The 24,517-nt window shown below is 40.8% G+C and overlaps 1 protein-coding gene across 2 annotated transcripts in view; it reads left to right on the top strand.

The window, feature by feature from the left end:
• LOC124003364 (sarcolemmal membrane-associated protein-like) overlaps window positions 1-24,517 on the top strand; it is a 113,817-nt gene that overhangs the window by 57,992 nt on the left and 31,308 nt on the right. For both annotated transcript variants that reach the window (XM_046311546.1, XM_046311547.1), the window contains exons 9-13: window positions 12,349-12,486; window positions 13,370-13,538; window positions 13,745-13,795; window positions 21,154-21,213; window positions 23,122-23,196. In XM_046311546.1, the coding sequence (XP_046167502.1) occupies window positions 12,349-12,486; window positions 13,370-13,538; window positions 13,745-13,795; window positions 21,154-21,213; window positions 23,122-23,196 (493 nt within the window). The remainder of the gene's footprint in view (window positions 1-12,348; window positions 12,487-13,369; window positions 13,539-13,744; window positions 13,796-21,153; window positions 21,214-23,121; window positions 23,197-24,517) is intronic.

Below are 24,517 nucleotides of genomic sequence, written 5' to 3'. Positions count from 1 at the left end.
TGTTTCTGTTAGTTGATATTCGTATTGTTTCTGTTAGTTGATATTGATTGTTTCTGTTAGTTGATATTCCGTATTGTTTCTGTTAGTTGATATTCGTATTGTTTCTGTTAGTTGTTTCTGTTAGTTGATATTCCGTATTGTTTCTGTTAGTTGATACGTATTGTTTCTGTTAGTTGATATCCGTATTGTTTCTGTTAGTTGATATTCGTATTGTTTCTGTTAGTTGATTTCCGTATTGTTAGTTGATATTCCGTATTGTTTCTGTTAGTTGATATTAGTTTCTGATATTCGTATTGTTTCTGTTATTGTTTCTGTTAGTTGATATTAGTTGATATTCCGTATTGTTTCTGTTAGTTGATATTCCGTATTGTTTCTGTTAGTTGATATTCCGTATTGTTTCTGTTAGTTGATATTCCGTATTGTTTCTGTTAGTTGATATTCCGTATTGTTTAGTTTCTGTTAGTTGATATTCGTATTGTTTCTGTTAGTTGTATTGTTTCTGTTAGTTGATATTCCGTATTGTTTCTGTTAGTTGATATTCCGATTGTTTCTGTTAGTTGATATTGTTTCTGTATTGTTTCTGTTAGTTGATTCCGTATTGTTTCTGTTAGTTGATATTCGTATTGTTTCTGTTAGTTGATATATTGTTTCTGTTAGTTGATATTCCGTATTGTTTCTGTTAGTTGATATTCCGTATTGTTTCTGTTAGTTGATATTCCGTATTGTTTCTGTTAGTTGATATTCGTATTGTTTCTGTTAGTTGATATTCCGTTATTGTTTCTGTTAGTTGATATTCCGTATTGTTTCTGTTAGTTGATATTGTTTCTGTTAGTTGATATTCGTATTGTTTCTGTTAGTTGATATTATTGTTTCTGTTAGTTGATATTCTGTTAGTTGATATCCGTATTGTTTCTGTTAGTTGATATTCCGTATTGTTTCTGTTAGTTGATATTCCGTATTGTTTCTGTTAGTTGATATTGTTTCCGTATTGTTTCTGTTAGTTGATATTCGTATTGTTTCGTATTGTTTCTGTTAGTTGATATTCGTATTGTTTCTGTTAGTTGATTGTTTCTGTTAGTTGATATTCCGTATTGTTTCTGTTAGTTGATATTCCGTATTGTTTCTGTTAGTTGATATTCCGTATTGTTTCTGTTAGTTGATATTCGTATTGTTTCTGTTAGTTGATATTATTGTTTGTTTCTGTTAGTTGATATTCCGTATTGTTTCTGTTAGTTGATATTCCGTATTGTTTCTGTTAGTTGATATTCCGTATTGTTTCTGTTAGTTGATATTCCGTATTGTTTCTGTTAGTTGATATTCCGTATTGTTTCTGTTAGTTGATATTCCGTATTGTTTCTGTTAGTTGATATTCCGTATTGTTTCTGTTAGTTGATATTCCGTATTGTTTCTGTTAGTTGATATTCCGTATTGTTTCTGTTAGTTGATATTCGTATTGTTTCTGTTAGTTGATATTATTGTTTCTGTTAGTTGATATTAGTTGATATTGTTTCTCCGTATTGTTTCTGTTAGTTGATATTCGTATTGTTTCTGTTAGTTGTATTGTTTCTGTTAGTTGATATTCCGTATTGTTTCTGTTAGTTGATATTCGTATTGTTTCGTATTGTTTCTGTTAGTTGATATTGTTTCTGTTAGTTGATATTCCGTATTGTTTCTGTTAGTTGATTTCGTATTGTTTCTGTTAGTTGATATTCCGTATTGTTTCTGTTAGTTGATATTCCGTATTGTTTCTGTTAGTTGATATTTAGTTTCTGTTAGTTGATATTCCGTATTGTTTCTGTTAGTTGATATTCCGTATTGTTTCTGTTAGTTGATATTAGTTGTTTCGTATTGTTTCTGTTAGTTGATATTCGTATTGTTTCTGTTAGTTGTATTGTTTCTGTTAGTTGATTGATTGTTTCTGTTAGTTGATCCGTATTGTTTCTGTTAGTTGATATTCGTATTGTTTCTGTTAGTTGATATTCCGTATTGTTTCTGTTAGTTGATATTCCGTATTGTTTCTGTTAGTTGATATTAGTTGATATTCCGTATTGTTTCTGTTAGTTGATATTCCGTATTGTTTCTGTTAGTTGATATTCGTATTGTTTCTGTTAGTTGTATTGTTTCTGTTAGTTGATATTCCGTATTGTTTCTGTTAGTTGATATTCCGTATTGTTTCTGTTAGTTGATATTCCGTTATTGTTTCTGTTAGTTTCCGTATTGTTTCTGTTAGTTGATATTCCGTATTGTTTCTGTTAGTTGATATTCGTATTGTTTCTGTTAGTTGTTGATATTCCGTATTGTTTCTGTTAGTTGATATTCCGTATTGTTTCTGTTAGTTGATATTAGTTGATATTCCGTATTGTTTCTGTTAGTTGATATTCCGTATTGTTTCTGTTAGTTGATATTTAGTTGATATTTAGTTATTGTTTCTGTTAGTTGATATTCCGTATTGTTTCTGTTAGTTGATATTCCGTATTGTTTCTGTTAGTTGTTAGTTGATATTCCGTATTGTTTCTGTTAGTTGATATTCCGTATTGTTTCTGTTAGTTGATATTCCGTATTGTTTCTGTTAGTTGATATTAGTTGATACTCCGTATTGTTTCTGTTAGTTGATATTCCGTATTGTTTCTGTTAGTTGATATTCCGTATTGTTTCTGTTAGTTGATATTCCGTATTGTTTCTGTTAGTTGATATTCCGTATTGTTTCTGTTAGTTGATATTCCGTATTGTTTCTGTTAGTTGATATTCCGTATTGTTATTGTTTCTGTTAGTTGATATTCCGTATTGTTTCTGTTAGTTGATATTCCGTATTGTTTCTGTTAGTTGATATTCCGTATTGTTTCTGTTCTGTTAGTTGATATTCCGTATTGTTTCTGTTAGTTGTTGATATTCCGTATTGTTTCTGTTAGTTGATATTCCGTATTGTTTCTGTTAGTTGATATTCGTATTGTTTCTGTTAGTTGATATTCCGTATTGTTTCTGTTAGTTGATATTCCGTATTGTTTCTGTTAGTTGATATTGTTTCTGTTAGTTGATATTCCGTATTGTTTCTGTTAGTTGATATTCCGTATTGTTTCTGTTAGTTGATATTCCGTATTGTTTCTGTTAGTTGATATTAGTTGATATTCCGTATTGTTTCTGTTAGTTGATATTCCGTATTGTTTCTGTTAGTTGATATTCCGTATTGTTTCTGTTAGTTGATATTCCGTATTGTTTCTGTTAGTTGATATTAGTTGATACTCCGTATTGTTTCTGTTAGTTGATATTAGTTGATATTCCGTATTGTTTCTGTTAGTTGATATTAGTTGATATTGTTTCTGTTAGTTGATATTCCGTATTGTTTCTGTTAGTTGATATTGTTTCCGTATTGTTTCTGTTAGTTGATTTCTGTTAGTTGATATTCCGTATTGTTTCTGTTAGTTGATATTCCGTATTGTTTCTGTTAGTTGATATTCCGTATTGTTTCTGTTAGTTGATATTCCGTATTGTTTCTGTTAGTTGATATTAGTATTGTTTCTGTTAGTTGTATTGTTTCTGTTAGTTGATATTCCGTATTGTTTCTGTTAGTTGATATTCCGTATTGTTTCTGTTAGTTGATATTCCGTATTGTTTCTGTTAGTTGTTAGTTTCTGAGTTATTCCGTATTGTTTCTGTTAGTTGATATTCCGTATTGTTTCTGTTAGTTGATATTCCGTATTGTTTCTGTTAGTTGATATTCCGTATTGTTTCTGTTAGTTGATATTCGTATTGTTTCTGTTAGTTGTATTGTTTCTGTTAGTTGTATTGTTTCTGTTAGTTGATATTCCGTATTGTTTCTGTTAGTTGATATTCCGTATTGTTTCTGTTAGTTGATATTATTGTTTTGTTAGTTGATATTCCGTATTGTTTCTGTTAGTTGATGATATTCCGTATTGTTTCTGTTAGTTGATATTCCGTATTGTTTCTGTTAGTTGATATTCCGTATTGTTTCTGTTAGTTGATATTCCGTATTGTTTCTGTTAGTTGATATTCCGTATTGTTTCTGTTAGTTGATATTCCGTATTGTTTCTGTTAGTTGATATTCCGTATTGTTTCTGTTAGTTGATATTCCGTATTGTTTCTGTTAGTTGATATTCGTATTGTTTCCGTATTGTTTCTGTTAGTTGATATTCCGTATTGTTTCTGTTAGTTGATATTCTCCGTATTGTTTCTGTTAGTTGATATTCCGTATTGTTTCTGTTAGTTGATATTCCGATATTGTTTCTGTTAGTTGATATTCCGTATTGTTTCTGTTAGTTGATATTCCGTATTGTTTCTGTTAGTTGATATTCGTATTGTTTCTGTTATTGTTTCTGTTAGTTGATATTCCGTATTGTTTCTGTTAGTTGATATATTAGTTGATATTCCGTATTGTTTCTGTTAGTTGATATTGTTTTCTGTATTGTTTCTGTTAGTTGATATCCGTATTGTTTCTGTTAGTTGATATTATTGTTTCTGTTAGTTGATTCCTGTTAGTTGTATTGTTTCTGTTAGTTGATATTGTTTCTGTTAGTTGATATTCCGTATTGTTTCTGTTAGTTGATATTCCGTATTGTTTCTGTTAGTTGATATTGTTTCTGTTAGTTGTATTGTTTCTGTTAGTTGATATTAGTTGATATTGTTTCTGTTAGTTGATATTCGTATTGTTTCTGTTAGTTGATATTCCGTATTGTTTCTGTTAGTTGATATTCCGTATTGTTTCTGTTAGTTGATATTCCGTATTGTTTCTGTTAGTTGATATTCCGTATTGTTTCTGTTAGTTGATATTCCGTATTGTTTCTGTTAGTTGATATTCCGTATTGTTTCTGTTAGTTGAGTTGATTCCGTATTGTTTCTGTTAGTTGATATTAGTTGATATTCCGTATTGTTTCTGTTAGTTGATATTCCGTATTGTTTCTGTTAGTTGATATATTGTTTCTGTTAGTTGATATTCCGTATTGTTTCTGTTGTTTCTGTATTGTTTCTATTAGTTGATATTCCGTATTGTTTCTGTTAGTTGATATTCCGTATTGTTTCTGTTAGTTGATATTAGTTGATATTCCGTATTGTTTCTGTTAGTTGATATTCCGTATTGTTTCTGTTAGTTGATAGTATTGTTTCTGTTAGTTGATATTCCGTATTGTTTCTGTTAGTTGATATTCCGTATTGTTTCTGTTAGTTGATATTCCGTATTGTTTCTGTTAGTTGATATTAGTTGATATTCCGTATTGTTTCTGTTAGTATTGTTTCTGTTTTGATATTAGTTGATATTCCGTATTGTTTCTGTTAGTTGATATTCCGTATTGTTTCTGTTAGTTGATATTCGTATTGTTTCTGTTAGTTGATATTTGTTTCTGTTAGTTGATATTGTTTCTGTTAGTTGATATTCCGTATTGTTTCTGTTAGTTGATATTAGTTGATATTATTGTTTCTGTTAGTTGATATTCCGTATTGTTTCTGTTAGTTGATATTCCGTATTGTTTCTGTTAGTTGATATTCCGTATTGTTTCTGTTAGTTGATATTCCGTATTGTTTCTGTTAGTTGATATTCCGTATTGTTTCTGTTAGTTGATATTAGTATTGTTTCTGTTAGTTGATATTCCGTATTGTTTCTGTTAGTTGATATTCCTGTTAGTTGTATTGTTTCTGTTAGTTGATATTCGTATTGTTTCTGTATTGTTTCTGTTAGTTGATATTCCGTATTGTTTCTGTTAGTTGATATTCCGTATTGTTTCTGTTAGTTGATAGTTGATCCGTATTGTTTCTGTTAGTTGATATTGTTTCTGTTAGTTGATATTCGTATTGTTTCTGTTAGTTGATGTTAGTTGATACTCCGTATTGTTTCTGTTAGTTGATATTCCGTATTGTTTCTGTTAGTTGTTGTTTCTGTTAGTTGATATTCGTATTGTTTCTGTTAGTTGATATTAGTTGATATTCGTATTGTTTCTGTTAGTTGATATTGTTTCTGTTAGTTGATATTAGTTGATATTCCGTATTGTTTCTGTTAGTTGATATTCCGTATTGTTTCTGTTAGTTGATATTCCGTATTGTTTCTGTTAGTTGATATTCCGTATTGTTTCTGTTAGTTGATATTCCGTATTGTTTCTGTTAGTTGATACTCCGTATTGTTTCTGTTAGTTGATATTAGTTGATATTCCGTATTGTTTCTGTTAGTTGATATTCGTATTGTTTCTGTTAGTTGTATTGTTTCTGTTAGTTGATATTCCGTATTGTTTCTGTTAGTTGATATTGATATTATTGTTTCTGTTAGTTGATATCCGTATTGTTTCTGTTAGTTGATATTCCGTATTGTTTCTGTTAGTTGATATTCCGTATTGTTTCTGTTAGTTGATATTCCGTATTGTTTCTGTTAGTTGATATTAGTTGATATTCCGTATTGTTTCTGTTAGTTGATATTCCGTATTGTTTCTGTTAGTTGATATTAGTTGATATTCCGTATTGTTTCTGTTAGTTGATATTAGTTGATATTCCGTATTGTTTCTGTTAGTTGATATTCCGTATTGTTTCTGTTAGTTGATATTCCGTATTGTTTCTGTTAGTTGATATTATTGTTTTGATATTCCGTATTGTTTCTGTTAGTTGATTGTTTCTATTAGTTGATATTCCGTATTGTTTCTTTAGTTGATATTCCGTATTGTTTCTGTTAGTTGATATTCCGTATTGTTTCTGTTAGTTGTTATTGTTTCTGTTTGATATTCCGTATTGTTTCTGTTAGTTGATATTCCGTATTAGTTGATATTCGTATTGTTTCTGTTAGTTGATATTCCGTATTGTTTCTGTTAGTTGTTGATATTAGTTGATATTCCGTATTGTTTCTGTTAGTTGATATTCCGTATTGTTTCTGTTGTTGATATTCCGTATTGTTTCTTTAGTTGATTCCGTATTGTTTCTGTTAGTTGATATTCCGTATTGTTTCTGTTAGTTGATATTTAGTTGATATTCCGTATTGTTTCTGTTAGTTGTTGATTGTTTCTGTTAGTTGATATTCCGTATTGTTTCTGTTAGTTGATATATTGTTTATTCCGTATTGTTTCTGTTAGTTGATTAGTTCCGTATTGTTTCTGTTAGTTGATGTTTCTGTTAGTTGATTCCGTATTGTTTCTGTTAGTTGATATTTAGTTGTTTCGTTAGTTGATTTCTGTTAGTTTCTGTTAGTTGATATTCCGTATTGTTTCTGTTAGTTGATATTCGTATTGTTTCTGTTAGTTGATATTATTGTTTCTGTTAGTTGATATTATTGTTTCTGTTAGTTGATATTAGTTGATATTCCGTATTGTTTCTGTTAGTTGATTAGTTGATTCCGTATTGTTTCTGTTAGTTGATATATTGTTTCTGTTAGTTGATATTCCGTATTGTTTCTGTTAGTTGATTATTCCGTATTGTTTCTGTTAGTTGATATTCCGTATTGTTTCTGTTAGTTGATACTCCGTATTGTTTCTGTTAGTTGATATTCCGTATTGTTTCTGTTAGTTGATATTTAGTTTTGATATTCCGTATTGTTTCTGTTAGTTGATATTCCGTATTGTTTCTGTTAGTTGATATTCCGTATTGTTTCTGTTAGTTGATATTAGTTGATATTCCGTTGATTGTTTCTGTTAGTTGATATTAGTTGATATTCCGTATTGTTTCTGTTAGTTGATATTAGTTGATTTCTGTTAGTTGATATTCCGTATTGTTTCTGTTAGTTGATATTCCGTATTGTTTCTGTTAGTTGATATTCCGTTGATATTGTTTCTGTTAGTTGATATTAGTTGATATTCCGTATTGTTTCTGTTAGTTGATATTAGTTGATATTCCGTATTGTTTCTGTTAGTTGAGTTGATATTGTTTCTGTTAGTTGATATTATTGTTTCTGTTAGTTGATATTAGTTGATATTCCGTATTGTTTCTGTTAGTTGATACTCCGTATTGTTTCTGTTAGTTGATATTCCGTATTGTTTCTGTTAGTTGATATTAGTTGATATTCCGTATTGTTTCTGTTAGTTGATATTAGTTGATATTCCGTATTGTTTCTGTTAGTTGATATTAGTTGATATTCCGTATTGTTTCTGTTAGTTGATATTCCGTATTGTTTCTGTTAGTTGATATTCCGTATTGTTTCTGTTAGTTGATATTAGTTGATATTCCGTATTGTTTCTGTTAGTTGATATTAGTTGATATTCCGTATTGTTTCTGTTAGTTGATATTAGTTGATATTCCGTATTGTTTCTGTTAGTTGTTGATATCCGTATTGTTTCTGTTAGTTGATATTCCGTATTGTTTCTGTTAGTTGATATTCCGTATTGTTTCTGTTAGTTGATTCCGTATTGTTTCTGTTAGTTGATATTCCGTATTGTTTCTGTTAGTTGATATTTATTGTTTCTGTTAGTTGTTGATATTCCGTATTGTTTCTGTTAGTTGATATTCCGTATTGTTTCTGTTAGTTGATATTAGTTGATATTCCGTATTGTTTCTGTTAGTTGATGTTAGTTGATATTCCGTATTGTTTCTGTTAGTTGATATTAGTTGATATTCCGTATTGTTTCTGTTAGTTGATATTAGTTGATATTCCGTATTGTTTCTGTTAGTTGATATTAGTTGATATTCCGTATTGTTTCTGTTAGTTGATATTAGTTGATATTCCGTATTGTTTCTGTTAGTTGATATTAGTTGATATTCCATATTGTTTCTGTTAGTTGATATTAGTTGATATTCCGTATTGTTTCTGTTAGTTGATACTCCGTATTGTTTCTGTTAGTTGATATTCCGTATTGTTTCTGTTAGTTGATATTAGTTGATATTCCGTATTGTTTCTGTTAGTTGTTAGTTGATACTCCGTATTGTTTCTGTTAGTTGATATTCCGTATTGTTTCTGTTAGTTGATATTCCGTATTGTTTCTGTTAGTTGATATTCCGTATTGTTTCTGTTAGTTGATATTAGTTGATATTCCGTATTGTTTCTGTTAGTTGATATTAGTTGATATTCCGTATTGTTTCTGTTAGTTGATATTCCGTATTGTTTCTGTTAGTTGATATTCCGTATTGTTTCTGTTAGTTGATATTAGTTGATATTCCGTATTGTTTCTGTTAGTTGATATTAGTTGATATTCCGTATTGTTTCTGTTAGTTGATATTAGTTGATATTCCGTATTGTTTCTGTTAGTTGATATTAGTTGATATTCCGTATTGTTTCTGTTAGTTGATATTAGTTGATATTCCGTATTGTTTCTGTTAGTTGATATTAGTTGATATTCTGTATTGTTTCTGTTAGTTGATATTAGTTGATATTCCGTATTATTTCTGTTAGTTGATATTAGTTGATATTCCGTATTGTTTCTGTTAGTTGATATTCCGTATTGTTTCTGTTAGTTGATACTCCGTATTGTTTCTGTTAGTTGATATTAGTTGATACTCCGTATTGTTTCTGTTAGTTGATATTCCGTATTGTTTCTGTTAATTGATATTCTGTAGCAAAAACCACGAGGCACGCAAAAACCACGAGGCACGCAAAAACCACGAAGCATGCAATGACATGTAGAAGATGTGCAGGCTAAACAGCTACATTTAAATAGGTTGTATATTAATAGGCCTACATTTACATTGAGGTATTATGTGCAGTTGTCACCATGATAATGAACACACCCTGAAAGCACTGAATGGTCTGAACCAGTATCTGTGTTTTAGAGACCTCCTGAATGGTCTGAACCAGTATCTGTGTGTTAGAGACCTCCTGAATGGTGTGTTGTGTAGTTTATCATGCTCGTTATTGGCTTGGTGGATGGCTCTGGGACTTAACTCTAGCACAACTAAGGTTATTATTATCAGAACCGGACTACTAGTTCAGCGGTTCTTCCTTTATAAAAGTCGTGTCGTACTGCAGCACAGCTTGTGGGCTTCTGCCATATTATATTCTGTCATTCAGTGATATGTCTTCCCTATTGTCCTGCTGATAGTTGAAAAAAACATCAGCATTTTGAAAGAGTATTTTTATCATTATTTTATTAATAAATGCATAAATACTGTACAGTATGTGCTTGATCCGACATTTGTGCGGTTGCATGAGGTTTGGAGTTAGAAATGTAAACCTTTAGAGTCCTTCATTACATTCCAAGTTGGGGGACTACAGTAGTCTAGCTATTAGACTATCCTCTTGTAAAGGTTGAAGAGTCTATTGTCCTGCTAATAGCTCATCGTGCAAACGTTTTTTTGCAGAATTCACAGCCTGCTACGCTATTGAAAAACAAAATGCATCACTACTGTAAATAAAAACACTGCATCTAGTGGTACAAATATATTATTGTATTCGATAAAAAAAAAGAAATGACACGCATAATTTAAAAATGTTTCTTAACAAGTGGTTGCCATGGTAGATAATCCATTAATAATTGGTATGACACGGCTCTCGGAACTCATTAAGAGGGGCGGATTCTATATGAAATTACTGGCAGATCAATAAAATGTCCCTGTAGATCTAATTACATTTTGAGGAATGGAGGATTCTAAATATCCAGGGGGCAAATCTGGTCTGTGATATTGATTTAGAAATGTAAAACCCTACAGAGAATATCTAAGGGGAGTTTATATAATTATAATGCAGGGTTAATAAGAATAATGGTTGGATAACAGATCGGCTCTCTGAACTCATTAAGAGGCGGCTTCTATCTTCAGTACAATCGTTAATTCAGAAGGTTAAACACATAGGTGGTAGGCCTGCAGTAGGTTATAATAATCTGCCTTCTGGGAATGTTAAAAAAAATCAAAGGTATGGGTGGAGTTAGACATTTGACTGTCCAGAACTATTCAAATCAACCAATGTCAGCCTTTAAATGCTTTATTATCCAAATGTTTAAAGTGCGTGTGGGCGACAGAGAGAAACAAAATGGTGCCGTTTGAGGCCCTGAGGCAGAGGGATGCTGGAGATAAAACGAGTACAAAAAAGAGGAAATGAAGCTCGCAACACACATCTGATTCACATCTATTTTGTTTACATTCTTCATTGTAACGATAATGTCGTAAATAAATCATTTAACACCCACATGAGCAGCTTGACTTGATCAAAACATGTCTTTATTCAGGACTATCAGAAAGACTGTTGGTACTTAATTATTGTGATCCAAAGCCAAGAATGAGGGAGTCACTCAAATCCTCGCTGAACTCTTTCATTCAGTTTCTTCTGTACATCAGCAAAGGAGGACTCAGAAACTCACTTTATATAGAGGGGCTACCACTCTTTCACTCTGGTAAATACAGACAGTTTGTTATTTAAAATGATTTCTTTCTGTTTTTAGTGGGAGAGAAACCAAAAGCACACTGTGCCTATTTTTCAAAAATCTTCAATCCACATGTCAAGTGACATTCCCCCATTTGTATTTACCCTGATTTGCTCTGTCTTAATTCCAGGACCACCGACACTTTTTGTTATTGTTGCCTGATGCAGGACTCTAGTGCCAGAAGAGAGATTCTCAGACTGAAAACACCTCCATTAATTTACGAAAATATAATTTGTGCCACAGTTTAGACTACCGATAGATCAGCGTTCTAACTCCCCTGTGTGATAGTGTGGTGCAGAGACAGAATGCCACCATCTACCACTAACGGTCGCGGGATAAACTCAAAACATTTTCAAGCCAACTTCAATTCAGTTATTATAAAATGACACTTAGACTTGTATATTTGACCTTTTATAGTCTAGAAATGGACTCTTTCTAATAACTTACTCTGGCAAGTTTGCCACTGGCCCTGCAGTAAGGAAGTAAAGCAGAAGTCTAATCAATTGCATCCGTTGTTTGCCCACAGCAATGTTCCAAAATCAGCTAGATAGCATTAGATTTGAGACTAGGTAGAGGTGGTCAGGAAGCTGTCAGAGGTCGAGGTGAGACAGACCTTCATACCTGGCTGGGGCCTGTTCAGTACAGCACAACGTTGCTAAACATTTTAAAACATTTGTCTGTTAGACATGGTAAAATACATGATTAAACTTGTCCTTGCTGGGTGGAGGGGTTAAATACATGATTCAACTTGTCCTGGCTGACTGTAGGCTGGGTGGAGGGGTTAAATACATGATTCAACTTGTCCTGGCTGACTGTAGGCTGGGTGGAGGGGTTAAATACATGATTCATCTTGTCCTGGCTGACTGTAGGCTGGGTGGAGGGTTTAAATACATGATTCAACTTGTCCTGGCTGACTGTAGACTGGGTGGAGGGGTTAAATACATGATTCATCTTGTCCTGGCTGACTGTAGGCTGGGTGGAGGGGTTAAATACATGATTCAACTTGTCCTGGCTGACTGTAGGCTGGGTCGAGTTCCATATTGATGATGATGATGGGTCTCCTTTTTTCCCTTCCTTTTAGCGAAGCCTCAGTCACACGGAGGATGAGTGTTCCCACCTGAAGGAGATGAATGAGAGGAACCATGAAGAGCTCAGAGAACTGGCTAATAAATACAACGGCGCTGTCAACGAGATCAAGGACCTCACTGACAAGATAAAGGTGATGGTCAGAGGACTCTATCTCAATTAGCTTTATTCCTCGCTTCCTATCTCCTCGCCTCCTTCTCACCTGTACTGGAGAAGGTACAGGGTCCATCCCCTCTGTGACCACCTCCAGTAAGGTACAGGGTCCCTCCCCTCTGTGACCAACTCAAATAAGGTATAGGGTCCCTCCCCTCTGTGACCAACTCCAATAAGGTATAGGGTCCCTCCCCTCTGTGACCACCTCCAATAAGGTACAGGGTCCCTCCCCTCTGTGACCACCTCCAATAAGGTACAGGGTCCCTCCCCTCTGTGACCACCTCCAATAAGGTACAGGGTCCCTCTCCTCTGTGACCACCTCCAATAAGGTACAGGGTCCCTCTCCTCTGTGACCACCTCCAATAAGGTACAGGGTCCCTCCCCTCTGTGACCACCTCCAATAAGGTACAGGGTCCCTCCCTCTGTGACCACCTCCAATAAGGCTCTTATCCAGGGTCCCTCATTCCCTCTCCAGTGACCACCTCCAATAAGGTACAGGGTCCCTCCCTCTGTGACCACCTCCAATAAGGTACTTCCTCAGGGTCAGGCCTCCCCTCTGTGACCACCTCCAAGCACCATGGTCTTGTAGCGGACAGGGTCCCTCCCCTCTGTGACCACCTCCAATAAGGTACAGGGTCCTTAACCTATGATCTTCTCCAATTGGTTTTGAGGTTTTGAGAAAAAGGCGAGGAGATGGGATCCAGGAAATGGAGTAAGGATTCCTTGAGAAAAGTGCCAGGGTTTGGGGATGAGGAATAAGCCTTGACTTGGTGTGGCAGAGATGAGTGATATTGCTATTTAGTGACCATCCCAACCAAAAGTACCCATAGCATAATACTGTGTGTGTGTTTGTTCCTGTGTAGCTGGCAGAGGGTCGTCAGGAGGAGTTGACTCAGAGGGGTCAGATGGAGAAGAAGGAACTGCAGCTTTGTATTGATGAGATGGAGGAGAAGGAACAGGCTCTACAGGCCCGCTTTGAGGCCTTACAGGCTGATAACGACTTCTCTAACGAACGCCTCACTGCCCTGCAAGGTAATGTAACACACACACACATACTGGTACTGCAGCCCTTTGCTGCGTAGGTTATCGTTCCATCTCCTCTCCATTTATGACTCTACCCCTGAGATGTCTCTGTGTAGGGAAGAGTTTTCCCTAACCGAACCCCAGCAGGGGAAACGGGTCATCTAGGATTGGCTAGTCATTCCACATCCTCTCTAATCTATTGTTGTTGTTTCCAGTTGGTTTAGAACAGCTGCAGGAGAAAAGCATCAAGGACAACAACAGTTTAGGTGAGTGGCGGTCTAGGTGGGCTGGCGGTCTGGGTGGGCTGGCGGTCTGGGTGGGCTGGCGGTCTGGGTGGGCTGGCGGTCTGGGTGGGCTGGCGGTCTGGGTGGGCTGGCGGTCTGGGTGGGCTGGCGGTCTGGGTGGGCTGGCGGTCTGGGTGAGTGGCGGTCTGGGTGAGTGGCGGTCTGGGTGGGCTGGCGGTCTGGGTGGGCTGGCGGTCTGGGTGGGCTGGCGGTCTGGGTGGGCTGGCGGTCTGGGTGGGCTGGCGGTCTGGGTGGGCTGGCGGTCTGGGTGAGTGGCGGTCTGGGTGGGCTGGCGGTCTGGGTGAGTGGCGGTCTGGGTGGGCTGGCGGTCTGGGTGGGCTGGCGGTCTGGGTGAGTGGCGGTCTGGGTGGGCTGGCGGTCTGGGTGGGCTGGCGGTCTGGGTGAGTGGCGGTCTGGGTGGGCTGGCGGTCTGGGTGAGTGGCGGTCTGGGTGGGCTGGCGGTCTGGGTGAGTGGCGGTCTGGGTGGGCTGGCGGTCTGGGTGAGTGGCGGTCTGGGTGGGCTGGCGGTCTGGGTGAGTGGCGGTCTGGGTGGGCTGGCGGTCTGGGTGAGTGGCGGTCTGGGTGGGCTGGCGGTCTGGGTGAGTGGCGGTCTGGGTGGGCTGGCGGTCTGGGTGGGCTGGCGGTCTGGGTGGGCTGGCGGTCTGGGTGAGTGGCGGTCTGGGTGGGCTGGCGGTCTGGGTGAGTGGCGGTCTGGGTGGGCTGGCGGTCTGGGTGAGTGGCGGTCTGGGTGGGCTGGCGGTCTGGGTGAGTGGCGGTCTGGGTGGGCTGGCGGTCTGGGTGGAGTGGCGGTCTGGGTGGGCTGGCGGTCTGGGGTGGGCTGGCGGTCTGGGTGGGCTGGCGGTCTGGGTGAGTGGCGGTCTGGGTGGGCTGGCGGTCTGGGTGGGCTGGCGGTCTGGGTGGGCTGGCGGTCTGGGTGAGTGGCGGTCTGGGTGGGCTGGCGGTCTGGGTGGGCTGGCGGTCTGGGTGGGCTGGCGGTCTGGGTGGGCTGGCGGTCTGGGTGGGCTGGCGGTCTGGGTGGGTCTGGCGGTCTGGGTGGGCTGGCGGTCTGGGTGGGCTGGCGGTCTGGGTGGGTGGCGGTCTGGGTGGGCTGGCGGTCTGGGTGGGTGGCGGTCTGGGGTCTGGGGGCTGGCGGTCTGGGTGAGTGGCGGTCTGGGTGGGCTGGCGGTCTGGGTGAGTGGCGGTCTGGGTGGGCTGGCGGTCTGGGTGAGTGGCGGTCTGGGTGGCCTGGCGGTCTGGGTGAGTGGCGGTCTGGGTGGGCTGGCGGTCTGGGTGAGTGGCGGTCTGGGTGGGCTGGCGGTCTGGGTGGGCTGGGTGGGCGGTCTGGGTGAGTGGCGGTCTGGGTGGGCTGGCGGTCTGGGTGAGTGGCGGTCTGGGTGGGCTGGTCTGGGTCTGGGTCTGAGTGGCGGTCTGGGTGGGCTGGCGGTCTGGGTGAGTGGCGGTCTGGGTGGGCTGGCGGTCTGGGTGAGTGGCGGTCTGGGTGGGCTGGCGGTCTGGGTGAGTGGCGGTCTGGGTGGGCTGGCGGTCTGGGTGGGCTGGCGGTCTGGGTGGGCTGGCGGTCTGGGTGGGCTGGCGGTCTGGGTGAGTGGCGGTCTGGGTGGGCTGGCGGTCTGGGTGGGCTGGCGGTCTGGGTGGGCTGGCGGTCTGGGTGGGCTGGCGGTCTGGGTGGGCTGGCGGTCTGGGTGGGCGGCGGTCTGGGTGGGCTGGCGGTCTGGGTGGGCTGGCGGTCTGGGTGAGTGGCGGTCTGGGTGGGCTGGCGGTCTGGGTGGGCTGGCGGTCTGGGTGAGTGGCGGTCTGGGTGGGCTGGCGGTCTGGGTGAGTGGCGGTCTGGGTGGGCTGGCGGTCTGGGTGAGTGGCGGTCTGGGTGGGCTGGCGGTCTGGGTGAGTGGCGGTCTGGGTGGGCTGGCGGTCTGGGTGAGTGGCGGTCTGGGTGGGCTGGCGGTCTGGGTGGGCTGGCGGTCTGGGTGGGCTGGCGGTCTGGGTGGGCTGGCGGTCTGGGTGAGTGGCGGTCTGGGTGGGCTGGCGGTCTGGGTGGGCTGGCGGTCTGGGTGAGTGGCGGTCTGGGTGGGCTGGCGGTCTGGGTGGGCTGGCGGTCTGGGTGGGCTGGCGGTCTGGGTGAGTGGCGGTCTGGGTGGGCTGGCGGTCTGGGTGAGTGGCGGTCTGGGTGGGCTGGCGGTCTGGGTGGGCTGGCGGTCTGGGTGAGTGGCGGTCTGGGTGGGCTGGCGGTCTGGGTGGGCTGGCGGTCTGGGTGGGCTGGCGGTCTGGGTGGGCTGGCGGTCTGGGTGAGTGGCGGTCTGGCGGTCTGGGTGAGTGGCGGAGTGGCGGTCTGGGTGAGTGGCGGTCTGGGTGAGTGGTGAGTGGCGGCCTGGGTGAGTGGTGAGTGGCGGTCTGAGTGAGTGGCGGTCTGGGTGAGTGGCGGTCATGGTTCTGCTGGGGTACTGTATTTTAATATAGGGTTCTGCTGGTCTAGACTGGGGTACTGTGTACTAATTTAGGGTTCTGCTGGTCTAGACTGGGGTACTGTGTGTTAATATAGGGTTCTGCTGGTCTAGACTAGGGTACTGTGTACTAATTTAGGGTTCTGCTGGTCTAGACTAGGGTACTGTGTACTAATTTAGGGTTCTGCTGGTCTAGACTGGGGTACTGTGTGTTAATATAGGGTTCTGCTGGTCTAGACTGGGGTACTGTGTGTTAATATAGGGTTCTGCTGGTCTAGACTGGGGTACTGTATACTAATATAGGGTTCTGCTGGTCTAGACCGGGGTACTGTATACTAATATAGGGTTCTGCTGGGGTACTGTATATTAATATTGGGTTCTGCTGGTCTAGACTGGGGTACTGTATATTAATATAGGGTTCTGCTGGTCTAGACTGGGGTACTGTATATTAATATAGGGTTCTGCTGGTCTAGACTGGGGTACTGTGTGTTAATATAGGGTTCTGCTGGTCTAGACTAGGGTACTGTATATTAATATAGGGTTCTGCTGGTCTAGACTGGGGTACTGTGTACTAATTTAGGGTTCTGCTGGTCTAGACTGGGGTACTGTGTGTTAATATAGGGTTCTGCTGGTCTAGACTGGGGTACTGTATATTAATATTGGGTTCTGCTGGTCTAGACTGGGGTACTGTATACTGATATAGGGTTCTGCTGGTCTGGACTGGGGTACTGTATATTAATATAGGGTTCTGCTGGTCTAGACTGGGGTACTGTGTGTTAATATAGGGTTCTGCTGGTCTAGACTAGGGTACTGTATATTAATATAGGGTTCTGCTGGTCTAGACTGGGGTACTGTGTACTAATTTAGGGTTCTGCTGGTCTAGACTGGGGTACTGTGTGTTAATATAGGGTTCTGCTGGTCTAGACTGGGGTACTGTATATTAATATTGGGTTCTGCTGGTCTAGACTGGGGTACTGTATACTGATATAGGGTTCTGCTGGTCTGGACTGGGGTACTGTATATTAATATAGGGTTCTGCTGGTCTAGACTGGGGTACTGTGTACTAATATAGGGTTCTGCTGGTCTAGACTGGGGTACTGTTTGTTCATATAGGGTTCTGCTGGTCTAGACTGGGGTACTGTATACTAATACAGGGTTCTGCTGGTCTAGACTGGGGTACTGTATACTAATATAGGGTTCTGCTGGGGTACTGTATACTAATATAGGGTTCTGCTGGTCTAGACTGGGGTACTGTATATTAATACAGGGTTCTGCTGGTCTAGACTGGGGTACTGTATACTAATACAGGGTTCTGCTGGTCTAGACTGGGGTACTGTATACTAATACAGGGTTCTGCTGGTCTAGACTGGGGTACTGTATACTAATATAGGGTTCTGCTGGGGTACTGTACATTAATATAGGGTTCTGCTGGGGTACTGTATACTGATATAGGGTTCTGCTGGTCTAGACTGGGGTACTGTATACTAATATAGGGTTCTGCTGGTCTAGACTGGGGTACTGTATACTGATATAGGGTTCTGCTGGTCTAGACTGGGGTACTGTATATTAATATAGGGTTCTGCTGGTCTAGACCGGGGTACTGTGTATTAATATAGGGTTCTGCTGGTCTAGACTGGGGTACTGTGTATTAATATAGGGTTCTGCTGGTCTAAACTGGGGTACTGTATACTAATATAGGGTTCTGCTGGGGTACTGTATACTAATATAGGGTTCTGCTGGGGTACTGTATACTGATATAGGGTTCTGCTGGTCTAGACTGGGGTACTGTATACTAATATAGGGTTCTGCTGGTCTAGACTGGGGTACTGTATATTAATATAGGGTTCTGCTGGTCTAGACTGGGGTACTGTATACTAATATAGGGTTCTGCTGGTCTAGACTGGGGTACTGTGTATTAATATAGGGTTCTGCTGGTCTAAACTGGGGTACTGTATACTGATATAGGGTTCTGCTGGTCTAGACTGGGGTACTGTATACTAATATAGGGTTCTGCTGGTCTAGACTGGGGTGTACTGTATACTAATATAGGGTTCTGCTGGTCTAGACTGGGGTACTGTATACTAATATAGGGTTCTGCTGGTCTAGACCGGGGTACTGTGTATTAATATAGGGTTCTGGAAACATTGTGTTGAAAATCCTAAATGGTTTGCATAGTCAACTTACACACGGCTCTGACACACACACTTACCCCACCAGACATGCCACCAGGGGTCTTTTCACAGTCCCCAAATCCAGAATAAATTCAAGAAAGCGTACGGTATTATATAGAGACATTATTGCATGGAACTCTGTACCATCTCATATTGCTCAGATTAACAACACACCTGGTTTAACAAAACAGATCAAGCATCACCTCACGGCACAACGCCTCTCCCCTATTTTACCCACATAGTTTGTGTATATATTGATATGTAGGCTACGCGTGCCTTTTTTAAAGACAATTTATTTTTAATTGATGTAGTTCTGTCCTGGAGCTGTTCTTGTCTATTGATGTTCTGTGTTATATCATGTTGTTTCATGTTCTGTGTGGAACCCAGGAAGAGTAGCTTCTGCTATCGCAACAGCTAATGGGGATCCATAATAAAATACCAAATACCGTGATGATAGAACCAGTGTTCTACTGTTGTCAAGGGAACTGCAGTGTTCTCAGCGTTATCCTCACTCAGTGCATCTGAGGCCAGGCTACTGGAGGGGTTCAACGGTGGAGGAGTTCCCAGAAATGAAGTCGTCCTGTCACTGTCACAAACATGCTTTCCCCATTTTTTTCATTGTGGTTTTGCTTCTTCTTTTTTCTTCATATAATTGCATCAGCTTCTACTCTTCTGTTGAGACATTCCCAATCGCACATCGTTTTCTGCATGCCAACCACACCTTTCTAGCTCTTTACCCGATATTATTATTAGCCTTAACGGTTTGGTTCCTCTCTTGTACTGTCTGGGACATTTAACTTCCCTGTTGCATGTTTGGTGCTGTAGTTTATCTGCTAATGGTGACAACACCTGTTCTCTCTGCACCGGTCTGTAGCACTACATTCTGCCTGCTTTGTGTCATGTTCAGGAGAGAATTACAGCATGATGAATTACTTTGGATAATTAATCCATGATCAGTGATTGCCCTGAGCCATGACTGTAGACCTCACCATATAGGCTACAGCCATTTCACAGGCCATGATAAACATTCTTTTTGTTTTGCTGTTCTTATTAAAATGACTACCTACTGCTCCTCAGAAGCTGTCTAGAGATATCAGATACTGATCCTCAGAAGATATCATAGAGATATCAGATACTGATCCTCAGATATCATAGAGATATCAGATACTGATCCTCAGAAGATATCATAGAGATATCAGATACTGCTCCTCAGAAGATATCATAGAGATATCAGATACTGATCCTCAGAAGATATCATAGAGATATCAGATACTGCTCCTCAGAAGATATCATAGAGATATCAGATACTGATCCTCAGAAGATATCATAGAGATATCAGATACTGATCCTCAGAAGATATCATAGAGATATCAGATACTGATCCTCAGAAGATATCATAGAGATATCAGATACTGATCCTCAGAAGATATCATAGAGATATCAGATACTGATCCTCAGAAGATATCATAGAGATATCAGATACTGATCCTCAGAAGATATCATAGAGATATCAGATACTGATCCTCAGAAGATATCATAGAGATATCAGATACTGATCCTCAGAAGATATCATAGAGATATCAGATACTGATCCTCAGAAGATATCATAGAGATATCAGATACTGATCCTCAGAAGATATCATAGAGATATCAGATACTGATCCTCAGAAGATATCATAGAGATATCAGATACTGATCCTCAGAAGATATCATAGAGATATCAGATACTGATCCTCAGAAGATATCATAGAGATATCAGATACTGATCCTCAGATATCATAGAGATATCAGATACTGATCCTCAGATATCATAGAGATATCAGATACTGATCCTCAGAAGATATCATAGAGATATCAGATACTGATCCTCAGAAGATATCATAGAGATATCAGATACTGATCCTCAGAAGATATCATAGAGATATCAGATACTGATCCTCAGATATCATAAAGATATCAGATACTGATCCTCAGAAGATATCATAGAGATATCAGATACTGATCCTCAGAAGATATCATAGAGATATCATAGAGATATCATAGAGATATCAGATGCTGATCCTCAGAAGATATCATAGAGATATCAGATACTGATCCTCAGAAGATATCATAGAGATATCAGATACTGATCCTCAGAAGATATCATAGAGATATCAGATACTGATCCTCAGAAGATATCATAGAGATATCAGATACTGATCCTCAGAAGATATCATAGAGATATCAGATACTGATCCTCAGATATCATAGAGATATCAGATACTGATCCTCAGAAGATATCATAGAGATATCAGATACTGCTCCTCAGAAGATATCATAGAGATATCAGATACTGATCCTCAGAAGATATCATAGAGATATCAGATACTGATCCTCAGAAGATATCATAGAGATATCAGATACTGATCCTCAGAAGATATCATAGAGATATCAGATACTGATCCTCAGAAGATATCATAGAGATATCAGATACTGATCCTCAGAAGATATCATAGAGATATCAGATACTGATCCTCAGAAGATGATATAGAGATATCAGATACTGATCCTCAGAAGATATCATAGAGATATCATAGAGATATCAGATACTGATCCTCAGAAGATATCATAGAGATATCATAGAGATATCATAGAGATATCATAGAGATATCATGTCTAGACATGTCAGATGTCATGATGTTGATAATTTCTTTTCTTTTTTCTCCCACTGCAGCTGTGAAGCAGTTGAAAGAAGCAGTGGGTTCTTCCTTGCACAGGCTGGCTAACTTTGATGGTAAGTAACGTGTGTCTCTAAGGCAGGGGTTGGCAACCTTTTTTGTGTGGAGTGCCAATTTACAATTTATCCTAACATTTCTAATGATCTGTTTGCAAGTTCTGATTTTCATATGTGGATTACAACTAATTGTGTCTATTGAACGTCTAATTTCCCACAAACTGAATAATTCTGTAGCCCGCTAAACAGAGGCGCTGTCCATTACCATGACTGACTTGATCCTGGAACACAGATTCTCTTGGTGAATGATAGTGACATTTAACCACGGGGTGGCCAAGCTTATCTTCAATCAGCTCAGAGAATCCTTTGTTTCCACACCATAGTGGGGGAATGTCAGTTGTACTAGCAAATATGTTTTTAATATTGACACCGCTCTCCTCAAAATTATCTGAGAAGGAATTTTGCATCTAGTAGTAACATGCATTGGTTTTAAACAAGGCAGCTCCTCATGTACCTGCTCTGAGAACCAGTGGGTTTTAAACAAGGCAGCTCCTCATGTACCAGCTCTGAGAACCAGTGGGTTTTAAACAAGGCAGCTCCTCATGTACCTGCTCTGAGTCACAGTGGGTTTTTAACAAGGCAGCTCCTCATGTACCAGCTCTGAGTCACAGTGGGTTTTTAACAAGGCAGCTCCTCATGTACCAGCTCTGAGTCACAGTGGGTTTTTAACAAGGCAGCTCCTCATGTACCAGCTCTGAGTCACAGTGGGTTTTTAACAAGGCAGCTCCTCATGTACCAGCTCTGAGTCACAGTGGGTTTTTAACAAGGCAGCTCCTCATGTACCTGCTCTGAGTCACAGTGGGTTTTAAACAAGGCAGCTCCTCATGTACCTGCTCTGAGTCACAGTGGGTTTTTAACAAGGCAGCTCCTCATGTACCTGCTCTGAGTCACAGTGGGTTTTAAACAAGGCCTGGTCGTTCCCACTGGTATGTAGTGGGTATGAGCCTGGTCGTTCCCACTGGTATGTAGTGGGTATGAGCCTGGTCGTTCCCACTGGTATGTAGTGGGTATGAGCCTGGTCGTTCCCACTGGTATGTAGTGGTATGAGCCTGGTCGTTCCCACTGGTATGTAGTGGGTATGAGCCTGGTCGTTCCCACTGGTATGTAGTGGGTATGAGCCTGGTCGTTCCCACTGGTATGTAGTGGTATGAGCCTGGTCGTTCCCACTGGTATGTAGTGGGTATGAGCCTGGTCGTTCCCACTGGTATGTAGTGGGTATGAGCCTGGTCGTTCCCACTGGTATGTAGTGGGTATGAGCCTGGTCGTTCCCACTGGTATGAGCCTGGTCGTTCCCACTGGTATGTAGTGGTATGAGCCTGGTCGTTCCCACTGGTATGTAGTGGTATGAGCCTGGTCGTTCCCACTGGTATGTAGTGGGTATGAGCCTGGTCGTTCCCACTGGTATGAGCCTGGTCGTTCCCACTGGTATGAGCCTGGTCGTTCCCACTGGTATGTAGTGGGTATGAGCCTGGTCGTTCCCACTGGTATGAGCCTGGTCGTTCCCACTGGTAATAGTGGTATGAGCCTGGTCGTTCCCACTGGTATGTAGTGGTATGAGCCTGGTCGTTCCCACTGGTATGTAGTGGTATGAGCCTGGTCGTTCCCACTGGTATGTATGGAATGAGCCTGGTCGTTCCCACTGGTATGTAGTGGTATGAGCCTGGTCGTTCCCACTGGTATGTAGTGGTATGAGCCTGGTCGTTCCCACTGGTATGTAGTGGTATGAGCCTGGTCGTTCCCACTGGTATATAGTGGTATGAGCCTGGTCGTTCCCACTGGTATGTAGTGGTATGAGCCTGGTCGTTCCCACTGGTATGTAGTGGTATGAGCCTGGTCGTTCCCACTGGTATGTAGTGGTATGAGCCTGCTCGTACTATGTTAGTAACAGAATCTCCATGTCTTTGTCAGAGGTGATAGATGCCCACCTGCAGAACAGCCAGACAGCAGCAGGAGACCACCTTGCCAATCCTGACCAACTCAAAGGTAAGGGGAGCTTTTGGTTCAACAACAATCAGCAGATAGCCTAGTGGGGCCATAGTGGTTAGAGCTTTGCGCTAAGCACCAATCAGCAGGTAGCCTAGTGGGGCCATAGTGGTTAGAGCTTTGCGCTAAGCACCAATCAGCAGGTAGCCTAGTGGGGCCATAGTGGTTAGAGCTTTGGGCTAAGAACCAAAAGGTTGCTGGTTGGAATAACCTGTCTGTGCCCTTGAGCAAGGCACTTAATCCTAATTTGTGCCTTCCTACTTTGGCTGACCCTGTAAAACCACACATTTCACTGCACCTATCATACTACTATGACTGACCCTGTAAAACCACACATTACACTGCACCTATCATACTACTATGACTGACCCTGTAAAACCACACATTACACTGCACCTATCATACTACTATGACTGACCCTGTAAAACCACACATTACACTGCACCTATCATACTACTATGACTGACCCTGTAAAACCACACATTTCACTGCACCTATCATACTACTATGACTGACCCTGTAAAACAACACCTATCATACTACTATGACTGACCCTGTAAAACAACACCTATGATACTACTATGACTGACCCTGTAAAACAACACCTATCATACTACTATGACGGACCCTGCAAAACCACACATTACACTAGACCTATCATACTACTATGACTGACCCTGTAAAACCACACATTACACTGCACCTATCATACTACTATGACTGACCCTGTAAAACCACACATTATACTGCACCTATCATACTACTATGACTGACCCTGTAAAACCACACATTACACTAGACCTATCATACTACTATGACTGACCCTGTAAAACAACACCTATCATACTACTATGACTGACCCTGTAAAACAACACCTATCATACTACTATGACTGACCCTGTAAAACAACACCTATCATACTACTATGACTGACCCTGTAAAACAACACCTATCATACTACTATGACTGACCCTGTAAAACAACACCTATCATACTACTATGACTGACCCTGTAAAACAACACCTATCATACTACTATGACTGACCCTGTAAAACCACACATTACACTGCACCTATCATACTACTATGACTGACCCTGTAAAACCACACATTACACTGCACCTATCATACTACTATGACTGACCCTGTAAAACCACACATTACACTGCACCTATCATACTACTATGACTGACCCTGTAAAATCACACATTACACTGCACCTATCATACTACTATGACTGACCCTGTAAAACCACACATTACACTGCACCTATCATACTACTATGACTGACCCTGTAAAACCACACATTACACTGCACCTAT

Source organism: Oncorhynchus gorbuscha, linkage group LG18, assembly GCF_021184085.1.
Source record: "Oncorhynchus gorbuscha isolate QuinsamMale2020 ecotype Even-year linkage group LG18, OgorEven_v1.0, whole genome shotgun sequence".
NCBI lineage: Eukaryota > Metazoa > Chordata > Actinopteri > Salmoniformes > Salmonidae > Oncorhynchus > Oncorhynchus gorbuscha.
The sequence above is the reverse complement of the archived record's forward strand: the minus strand, read 5'-3'. Positions and strand labels throughout refer to the sequence as shown.